The 11822-nt window shown below is 32.8% G+C and overlaps 1 protein-coding gene across 1 annotated transcript; it reads right to left on the bottom strand.

Annotated features, from left to right (window-relative positions):
- Window positions 1-9143: 9143 nt before the first annotated feature.
- LOC101505855 (cytochrome P450 76T24) lies at window positions 9144-11499 on the bottom strand. The gene is made up of 2 exons (XM_004514842.4): window positions 10537-11499; window positions 9144-9965 (listed from the first exon to the last, which is right to left on the bottom strand). Exons 1-2 carry the CDS (start codon window positions 11452-11454, stop codon window positions 9360-9362), a joined length of 1524 nt encoding a protein of 507 aa, XP_004514899.1. The 5' UTR covers window positions 11455-11499; the 3' UTR covers window positions 9144-9359.
- Between the last annotated feature and the right edge of the window lie 323 nt (window positions 11500-11822).

Below are 11822 nucleotides of genomic sequence, written 5' to 3'. Positions count from 1 at the left end.
ACTATTTACCGATGTGCCACCTATCACGGGTCAGCACGATTTACTAAAAACGTAAATCATAAATGTACCGTCTATCACAGGCCGAAGTACTATTTACCGATGTGCCACCTATCACGGGTCAGCACGATTTACTAAAAACGTAAATCATAAATGTACCGTCTATCACAGGCCGAAGTACTATTTACCGATGTGCCACCTATCACGGGTCAGCACGATTTACTAAAAACGTAAATCATAAATGTACCGTCTATCACAGGCCGAAGTACTATTTACCGATGTGCCACCTATCACGGGTCAGCACGATTTACCAAAAATGTGCAGTCTATCGCAGACTTTAAGAGTTCAGCTATAGCTTTGTCAGGTGTGTTGGCTTGGGTTTTGTAAGCATTTGATGCCATTGTCATTTGTTGGAGGAGACTTAAGATGTTGTATTCAAACATACCATCTATGTTCCATTCATAGACAGTACTGGCATTCAATTTAGATTGAGAGAGAGCATTAGGTCTATTCTCAATACCTAGGTCTAGTGTTGTAACCATGGCTAAAGGTTGACCTTTCTGCCATTGGAGTTTGCACAGGTTTTGTGGTTCTTGTTCGGTTTCAGAAACTTGGTCTAAAGTCGTAACTGTTTTGTCAAAGGTATCCTTAGCTACCATTGGTGTGGAGGTAGACGAATTTTATATTCTACTGAGTTGGTCATGTAGGGTTTGGGTAAATTCTGATATGCCTTCCCTGAATAGTTTTTGGCTTGTTTTTGAGGTTTTGAATGGTTTAAAAACTGAATTTTTTTTGTTTTGACATTGTTGTTTCAATAGGGTAAACGACAGTATTCTGTTGGTGCTTCTCTATCTTAGTCAATTGTTTCGCAATTGTACTAAGATGGGCATTAGTAAAATTGTTTTATTGGAGGATATGTCTAACATCTTTTTCTGAATTATCACTTGGGATTTTGTAAGGTGCAGCCTCAAGTGTTTGTTCTAAGTGTGTTATCTTGATTTGTCTAAATGGTGGGTGTTCAGATTGTATTTTTTTACCATTTGACATTTCCCATTATGTAGTTTTATTTCTAGTTGTTATGGGATTTACATAATTTTGTTTTGTTTGAAAGGATAAGTAATCTTGTTTTGTATTGTATAGATTTCAAGCCAATCGAAAAATAAAATATGGGTTTTGTTTTGTAAAATGAACTCGTAAAATTTATTTTGAATTTCTTGTATTTGTTTTAGAAAGTTTTTGAAGAACCATGTTCTTTTTTCTGTATTTTTGGAAGCATAAAAATCGTTATGGAGGATAGTTTTATCAACTTCAAATTATTTTTCTATGACATTAAGTTCATTAACAACATTTTCAGTTATAGCAGAAAAAGATGACGAAGTTGGTGGAGATATGTTTTGTTGTTCCTCATTAGTGTTTTGAGGTGCTGTGTAAATTTGATGAGGTATGTTTGTGGAGTAGTCAACGTTTTTAAAAGAAGCACTTGGTATGCTAGAACACAAAAAACGTGGTTTTGTAAAGTTTTCTAACTTTTGAGGCAATTGTATGACTGGAGGGGGCCTGGAGGAACCAACGTCAGAATACCTGGCACTAGAAGTTCTTGAAAAACTTAGTTTTACCCTACCTTCATTGTATTGTATGACTTCCTTTAGATTGTTGTTTGGTTTTGACTGTTCAAGAGACTGTGGTCTAACAGCTCCTTCCAGAATCCATTCTTCAGGAAGATCAATATCTTTCCAAAGGGCAGTTCTTGGAATAACATTGTTTGCCTTAGTTAAGTCAGTTTGTAAAAATAGGGTTTCGCCTTTTTGTTTTCAATATTTTTTGTTGCCGTAAAGGCTGAAAACATTAGTTTGTAATGAACTCTGTAAATAATAGCTACAGGAATAGATCCTGTTATCATTTTGTAATTATGAGTTTTGATTTGTAACATGAGATATTTTGTGATGTATGGGTCTTTTAAAGATAATGAAAAATTTGGATAACATTCAAACCAAATTGGTCCTTGACATAGACTAGATTCAATTGTACTTATTATTGAATCTTGAAAGTTCAAGAACCTTGCATCTTGTAGGACACATAGGATTGAAGTGTTTAATCCTTCTCTTGTTAAAGGTTTGATACCGACTTGAACAAGACCTATATGTATGAAATTATAGTTTCTGTTAGTGTGTTTTTGGAGCGTTTTTCTAGAAAGATGATCTATTGTTTCAAAGGGGGTAGAAAGAGCAACATCTCGTTCTTACGTTTTGATTATATAATTTATTTTACTTATTAAATGACATGTGTATATGATTTTCAAAACAATTGGAAACTCACACATATAAGGAAAATTAATCATAAAATTAATCAACATATATTCTAATATAATTTTAACACCAAATTAATTCTTTAAAATCCAATTTAATTAATAAAGTTTTTATTGATGATTCAAGATTTTTGAGGATTTGATACGAGTCATTTTGTTACATGTTGATTTCATTCAATCACAACAATAGTCAAAAACCCTAATGACCTTGACGTTTCTCTATAAAAGGACTTGTGATCTTCACTGCAAAAAAAAAAAAAAACACACACACACACACACACTTACTAGAAACCTACTTCCACCATATACCACAACCTGTGAATAACCTTGCATTATTTCTGAGTGATGAAAACATCAAATAGATTATGACAACATACCTGGTAAACATTCTCTTGTGAGAGTTATTTTAAAAACTATCTTAAACACTACTTGTAACTTAGTCCAGCAGCAATTGCTTTCTTGAATACAGTCACTTTGACTTGTAGGTGTTTAGTAGACGTGTGATACTATTGGTAATTATTGGATTAAATCCTTTAATGTGAATGGACTAGATGTAGTTACCGTATGGTGGTGAACTAGGATAAATTAAGTTTTTTCTCCTTATCCCTTTATTTATTCTTGCTTTTAGCATCGTCAAATTTAATTAACTTTTTGAAAACAAAATACAATTAAACCCCTCCTTCTTTTGTGTTTTTCTCTCTACATATGTGATATGGACTATGTATTTGTTATATATCTGACTTATACATTTGATTGTCCCCTTTATATAAGGAATGACTTAGAACGACAAATAAGAGGAAGGTGATTGTGAAGGTATCACACCCAATGATTCATGCTTATCTATTGCGTGAGGACCAATTTGTTGGAATCAAGTTGGTTTTATACGTAAAGTTATGATGTTAACAAAAGTATTTTATGAGAAAAATATATTTGACTTCATAGAGTATGAAAGAAGATTCATGTTTCTGAAGACAATCTAATATAAGATTTTATTCAGATTTATAATTGAAGAAAGTCTTTTGCTAAGTTGAAAATAAGATATGGTCAAGATTTGAATAAGATATGATCAACATCTTATTACAAGAAGATTTGATCAAGATTTATATCTACAAGAAGATATGAATTATTTACAAGAAGCTTTGATCAAGATTTAACACAAGAAGATATGAATTATTTCCAAGAAGATTTAATCAAGATTATCACAAGAATATATGAATTACTTACAAGAAGATTTGATCAAGATTTATCAACAAGAAGATATTATAGATAATTGTTTACAAGAAGAAACACTCACCAGAAGATACATTTATTATCTACAAAGATATTATTTAGATTTTCACAAAGGATAAAATGTTGAATTGTAGTTAGTAATATCCTTACTTGTGAAAGTTCAATAACCGGTCCAACATTATATTCTTGTCCAGATTAAAGAAAACATAGGAAATGAGTTTTCTTTGAATAATTTACGGAAATAATTTTAACAAAATACGAAAAGTATCAATTTGAAAAATTTAAAAACACAATCTAAAAAAAATACGAACAATATCAATATGAAGAATTTACAAACTCAATCTCAACAAAATACGAACATAATCAATCGAGAAGAACTGCTCCAATTGGATTCAAAAATAAAGAATTGGGTAAAAAAAACATATTTATCAAAAAACATCTTGTTCACGATTATTTTTGAATAACATCATTGTTGACCAAACTTGGAATGAAAATACAATTCAAAATTAAACAAGGACTAAATTGAAGCCTTAATTTTATATATAAATAGATACTCAAGGTTTAAGAAGAAGATCATCGAAAAATCATAATAAGAGAAATATTTGTTCGAATGAGTGTGATAGTCATTGTTATACTTAACTTCTTATAAGTAACTACTCAAGTTTCAAACTTTTGTATTCAAACCCAATGTTGATGTTAATGTGCCTTCAACAATTTGGGGTTGTAAGATCGTGTCGAGAAGGCTTGGCTGGTAGAGTCAAGGCGTGTGTGTTCGTTAAAAGTATGGGGTTGTCGGGCTGTTTGAGAAGGCTGGGGATGGTCAAGTGCTTTGTAATTCAAGGTGTTGAATTAGTGGATGAAATTATTTTGCGTGAAGGGATTGGATGTAGCCAAATTAGTGATGAACCATGATAAATTACTGTGTCACTTTATTCCTACAGTCCTTAGTTTTGTTGTTGCTTCTACTCTAAGTAAATCATCATGTCTCAACCAGATTAATCAAATAATGAAAAAGAAATCTTAAGAAAACGCAAACAATACCAATCTAAAGAATTTACAAATTCAATATGAACAAAATACAAACATAATCAATCTAGAAGAACTACTCATATTGGATTCAAAAATAAAGAATTAGCTAAAGAAAATATTAACAAAAACCATTTTGTTCAAAGTCATTTTTGAATAAGATCATTGTTGAACAAGCTAGGAATGAAGATACAATTCAACATTAAAGATGGACTAAATTGAATCCCTAATTTTATCTATAAATAGATACTCAATGTTGAAGAAGAAGATCATCGAAAAATCATAAAAGAGTAGAAGAACTCATGCTCAAAATTCCAAATTCATCTTAGAGTTCAAAGAGAGAAACACTTGTTTGAAAGAGAAATATTTTCTAAGTGTTTTCTCAGAGTGTGATAATCATTGTTATAACCAACTTGTTTGAAGCAACTACTCAAGTTCCAAACCTTTGATTTCAAACCCGATAGTGGTGTTATTGTGTCTTCTACAATATGGGGTTGTCAGATTGTGTGGAAAAGACATGGCTGGTAGAGTCAAAGTGTGTGTGTTCCTCAAAAGTCTGAGGTTGCAGGTTGTTTGAGAAGAATGGCTTGAAATGTCAGGTGTTTTTGTAGTTCAAGTTGTTTAATTAGTGGATTAAATCCTTCTAAGTGAAGGGTTTGGATGTAGTCAAGTTACTAGGGAACTAGGATAAATTACTTGTGTCAATTTATTCTTGGACTCCTTAGTTATGTTATTGCTTCTACTTCGAGTAAATCATCAAGCCTGAACCAGTTTAATAAAATAATGAAAAAGTTATAAACTTAGTCAAACACAATTAAACCCCTACTCGTATTTGCACCTTCAGTTGGTATCAAAGGTCGGTTTCAAGGCTGCGCGCTTTACTGTGTTTGAAGAATTATCCAAGGGTTCAATATGTCTGAATTAAGTGAAGAAGTTGATGTAGGAATCATCAACATACCACCTTTGGGACTTGGTGGAAGATAGTTATATTGCTCCAAAGAATACTGTTGGTATTGAGATTTCTTGGAAAGAGATGGATGTTGATCATAAGAAGATATACAAGATGCACCATAAGTCTAGAACATCAAAGATAAATGCAATCACTTTAAATGAGATTGACAAGTGCACCAACAAGGAGACAACAAAGAGTATTTATGATAGTTTGATTCTGACCTATGAAGGAAGCAAGCAAGTTCAAAAAGCAAATGCCAATTCCTAGTCAAAAAGTATGACTTGTTCAAGATGGAAGAAGATGAAGACATTGAAACAATGTTTTCCAGATTCCAGACTTTGATCTTAGGATTAAAGATATTTGAGATGAGTTATACTATTACTGATCATGTGAAGAAGATATTAAGAAGTTTGGAAAGCAAATGGAGACCTAAGATCAATGTCATTCAGGAAGCAAATGATCTTAATACTCTTAAGTTGGAAGAATTAATCAGCTCTCTCAGATCACATGAAATGGAACTTGTAGAGGATGAGCACAAGAAGAAGCAATCAACCTTGGCTTTGAAATCCAAGCAGAAGAAATTTCTTAAGGCAACAGGAGAATCTGAGGATGATGATTTAGAGATTTAGAATGGAGACTCAGAGGAAGAGGAATTGGCTTTCATATCCTGAAAAGTTTAGAAGATAAATCTGACAAAAGAATGAAGAAATTTCCCCAAAGATATTTCAAGTAGTACAATAGAGGAAAAAATGATAAATTTGACAAGAAATGCATCATATGTGATGGATGTAATGAACTTGGATATATCAAGTCAGAATGTCCAAATATGGAGAAAGTGAAACATTAGAGGAAATATTCCAGACCCAAGAAGAAGAGTTTGGTGGTAACATGGGATGATTATGATGACTCCTTTGATGATGATGAGCAAACAGATTTGGCTTTGATGGTCCATACCAACTCATCCTCTAGATCCAACACATATTTTGACTCTGGAAGTGAATCAACAAATGAAGAAATTGAGGTATTTTTTAACTTAACTCGATCTGATTTAATTATTGTTATAAATGACTTCTTGAACAAGAATCACGAATTATGTTTAAAACTGAAAACACTTAGAAAAGAAAATGAAAACCTAACTGAAGACATTAACGTTTTAAAGAATCAAAGTCTTGAAATTAAATAGAAAATGCAACTCTAAAAACTGATATTATTGAACTTAAGGGTGAAAATCTAACTTTGAAAAGTAATCATAGTTCAACATCAATTGAAAATATCACATGTAACTCTGATAAGCATGAATTACTTGTGTCACGTTATTCTCGCACTCCTTAGTTTTGGTATTGATTCTACTCTTAGTAAATCATCAAGTTTGAACCAGTTTAATGAAATAACGAAAAAGTTATCAACTTAGTCAAACACAATTCAACCCCCCTTCTCGTGTTTGCACCTTCACAATTGATCCAACGTCAAGGAGGTACAACATTACGAGCTTGATATTGGTGGTCACGATTATGTTTTCGGGTGAGGCTAGACCTTGGGGCCTTTTAAGGGGAATTGATATGTGGCTTAGGGGTAATTACCCAATCTGTGGAGCTACCATGAAATCCTAGTTTAATCCTAACTAGTCACTTATGTGAGTCTCTTGATGAGTCAAGAGAGTCTATGAGGACATAGTCAATTATTATGTTTTTTTGTTTGCCTATGGGTGACATAGTAGTATGTCTCCTCATCCAGTACTTCTGAGTAGTGTGGTCTCACATGACATACAAAGTATTTGGCAATTATGCATCCCCTATTATTGCATCTATTAGGTGTTTATCAATGATGATATTAAGTTGTACTTAATTATGATTATGCATAAAATCAGATATTGTGCTCGTGTTTATTCTATTTTTTTAACCTTTAATATGAAATCAATGTACTCATCCTTTTTGTTGTTTGTGTATGGCACTGGTGACATTGTAGACACTCCATAGAATGCATGAGATCAATAGACTGATAGCAGTGAACATTAATGTTTTTGTTTTCATTACTGTATTTAGGATGTTGAGGACATCAACGACTTCATAGCAATCTGACTCTCATAGGTCACATCTTGGTTGAGTTATTTTTGTTATTATTATTTTTGAAAACTATTTTTATTTTGAGTAGTTTTAGTGGTGTGAATTTGTTTATGAGTGATCTATTTTGATTGTTTTTTAATTAAATGTGACTATGTAAACATTTATCAAAAAGTAGTATGAGGGTTTAATGTGTCACAATTATCGTCCCACAATACTAGATTTCGAGAACGATGGACAACAATAAAATCCGCACCCACGGGTACCCACCCAAACCCGCTTAATTTGGGCGAGGAAAACCCGCTTTAATGGGGTGCGGGTGCGGATTTTCCCCGACAATAAAATTCGGGGGCGGGGGCGGGTTTGGGGGTGGTGCCCCCAACTACAAGGCCCCCTTACTTTTTTTGTTTTATTATTAGGCCCCCTATCAAAATAATCTTTTAAGGGGCCCTTAATTTAGGCCCATTATTTAATGGGGCCTAAGTGAGGGGGCTCTAAGGGCCCATAGGCCCCCAATATTTTGTTAATTTTAAAAAAAAATTCTTGAAAAAAAAAATTATTAAAAAAAAGTGAAAATTTTTTATCGAAAAAAAAAATCAGAAATTTTTTATCGAAAAAAAATCGAACATTTTTTATCCCAAAAAAAGTCGTACATTTTTTATCGAAAAAAATCGGACATTTTTTATCGAAAAAAATCGGAAATTTTTTATCGAAAAAAGATCGGACATTTTTTAACGAAAAAAAATCGGAAACTTTTTATCGAAAAAAATCAAAAATTTTTTATCGAAAAAAGTCAGAAAATTTTTATCGGAAATTTTTATCTAAAGAAAATCAGAAATTTTTATCGAAAAAAATCGAACATTTTTTATCAAAAAAAATCGGAAAATTTTATAGAAAAAAAAAAAATTATCGGTGAAAAAATTGAAAAACTTTATTTCTCAAAAAAGAAAATTGATTCTTTTTTAAAAAAAGTGGGCCTAGGGGCCTCCTAAGCCCACAAATTTTTAGGGGGCTTTTAATTTAGGGGGCCTTGTTTTTTGGGGCCTTTTAAATTATTAATTTTTTTGGCCCCTTCAAAATGTCGGCTGGGCCCAATGATTAGGGGGCTTGTCAAATTGACAGCTCTAGGTGGTGATATCCACCCCGCCCCCGCACCCGAACCCGCCCCGCAAGTATTATTGTTGTAATTTTTTAATTTTATATACAAATACTTATTTAATATATTTAATATTTTTTAAAATATTAAAAATTATAATTTTATCTTTATATAAAATATTTTTAATTTTATTATTATTTAATAATAATTATTTTATTATAATAAATATAATTTTTAAATTTATAATTTTATATATTTGAGTGGGTGCGGGCGGAGAAACCCGAGACCTGTTGCGGGCGAGGATGGATGCTTAAATTTTCCACCCGCTATGAAACGGGGGCGGGTGCGGGTTTTCCCCGATTAGTCGGGTGCGGGTGTGGAGGAGGCGAAATCCGCCCCCGCCCCGCCCCGTTGCCATTTATGCTAATATGGACGGAAATATAATGTTGAAAACAATATTAATATTAATCAAGAACGGACACTATAAACACAACATCTTGATAAAAAAAATTATGCTGAACAAGAACGAAGAGTCTTACCAACACATAATAGAAGAAAATCTCATTGTAGAACCTGATCACATCATTAAAGTTTTTTAAAGGATTAAAAACGAAATTTCTAAATGTTTTTATATTAAAAACTTATTTAACATTATTCTAAAATATCTCTTGATTGAATCTTAGATATTACCATCTAAGCTTTGATTGGTACAACTCGAAGAGGTTGAGCTTTATGTAATGTAACTCCAAACTTATGACTCATATCCATATCATCAGGTTTTAGATCATCAGCAAGCTTAAAGTTAAAGTGATGCAAAAGAGAAGCCATTATGTAGTGAATGGACCGAGAAGCCAAAGGTAATCCAGGGCAAATTCTTCTACCAGCACCAAACGGAACAAGTTCAAAATCTCTACCTTTGAAATCAATTTCACTCTCCAAAAATCTTTCAGGTTCAAATGAATTTGGGTTATCCCAAATGCTTGAATTTCTTCCAATTGACCAAACATTTACTAGAATTTGTGCATTTTTGGGTACCATGAAGCCACCTAATTCCCCATCGTCCTTTGATTTGTGGGGTACTAAAAATGGAACTGATGGGTGAAGCCGTAATATTTCTTTCACCACTGCCCTTAGGTAAGGCAACTTTGATGCATCAGACTCTTCAATTTGTCCAAATTTTCCATGTATTTGTTCAAGCTCCTTTCTAAGCCTTGCCAATTTACTTGGGTTATGTAACAACTCTGCCATTGCCCATTCCATTGTGGTTGATGTTGTGTCTATTCCAGCAACAAATAAATCCTGATATGACACATCAAGTAAAAATAGTCTGAAATTGTTGTCTACGTGAATATGGAAATGGCCTATTTGCTTTAACAGCATCACACAGGTACAGATCTCCACATTTTCATCTAAATTAATGATCAAAATTTTTTTAAAATTAATTTATAAATTACTAAAGGAAAAGGAGGTGAGAAGGTCGTAAGAGCTCAAGTGTTAAAAAAAGACTCATTTTTTTTTAAGGTTAATTATGACCTTCTCGCCCCTACTCAATTGGTAGTGAGAATGAGATGAGACGATACTTATCCTAGTACTTATTCCTAGGTACCGAGTTCGAATCCCACAAAAGGGAAAAACTCGCTATTTCCACCGGTGGAAAAAGGGGCGAGAAGGTCGTGACTAGCTGATAACGATAAGGGTTGAGATGTTACAGACTCTATAGTCACTTTTGTTCTTTAACTATTGGGAATCTAAATCTTAAATTGATACCAAATTTAGGGAAATTGATAGTATATGGTCACAAAATTACAATCAAAACATAGAAAACAGTACAAAAGTGCAATTTGGAAAGTAAATTGAAATACTTAATTACCGTAAATAAGTGTAAGACATCATGACGACACAATTGGGAATTCTCTTCGTTGAGAAGATCCAGAAAGGAATCCAACACATCTTTGTATTCCTTAGATTCACCAGAAGCTCTTAAACGCATTCTTTCTTTCATCACCTCATAAAAAAAAGCAAGCAACTTCTCAAAGTGATTTCTCATCCTTGTTCTAACACCTTGTGGGTCAAACAATTTTAAAAAAGGGAAAAAATCTACAACATTAGGCCTTCCAACTTCTTCCATAATACCAAACACCATTTCCTTAAACTCCCTTGATTTCTTATTATCATCATCATTACTAGGATCACAGTAATGAAACAAATCCATTGAGATGAAAGTTTCTGATATGGAATTCATTACTGTTGCAAGAACAACCTCACCAAAATCCAAGGCTTCACCTTTCTCACAACACTTTTGCACATAATTAAGCAAGTCTTGAACCTTTCTCTTTCGATGAAATTGTGTTGAGTCAAGTTGTTGAGGGGAGAATATTTTTGTGGCACAAGCTCTTCTAAGACTCCTCCATTTGGGTGATGGAGGCATCCATACAAGTGAAACTTTGTCATGACCAAGTGTCTTTGCAGCATCTGGGACTGTCCTGCTTGAAAAAACTATGTCATTTGTTTCAAGTGCTTCTTTCGCTATTTGTGGAGATGAAATCACTATGGTGGTTGATGTTCCCAATTTTAGAGTCATTACAGGTCCATAAATTTTTGAAAGTTTAGTGAATGCATCTAAAGGGTTTGTGCCAACTAACTCTAAGATGTTTCCAATGATAGGATAAGGGTGCGGACCTGGTGGAAGCTTGGATGATTTTGAGGTTTTGGTTCTATGGCTTGTGAGGAAGAAGAAAATTATTGTCCACATAATGGATATCAGTAGCATAAGTGTTGTGTAGTCCATTATTGGTTTCTTTTTCTTCCCTAGAGTCGCTCATATGCATGAATCTTAATATATAAAGTGGTGGTGTTTTTAATATTTATAATAATATTCAAAAACTATTCTCCTAGATAAATTATTAAGATGTTTTATTTATTTATTTATTTATAATTTTCTATGTCTTTCTTTAAACATATTTTCAAAATCTACTCTCTTGGTTGTTCCATTATGAAGAGAACTTATGTGTTCTCGGGTATAAAATGACTAACTATAAATAAGTTCATTACTCCAACACAAAATACTATTAATCTGACATGGACTACATGAATCTCTAGTAGTTTATTTGATTAATTTATAAGTCGAATCTTCCTGAGTCACCAAACAAAACAATG

The sequence above is a fragment of the Cicer arietinum genome, chromosome 4, assembly GCF_000331145.2.
Source record: "Cicer arietinum cultivar CDC Frontier isolate Library 1 chromosome 4, Cicar.CDCFrontier_v2.0, whole genome shotgun sequence".
In the NCBI taxonomy this organism is placed as follows: Eukaryota; Viridiplantae; Streptophyta; class Magnoliopsida; order Fabales; family Fabaceae; genus Cicer; species Cicer arietinum.
The sequence above is the reverse complement of the archived record's forward strand: the minus strand, read 5'-3'. Positions and strand labels throughout refer to the sequence as shown.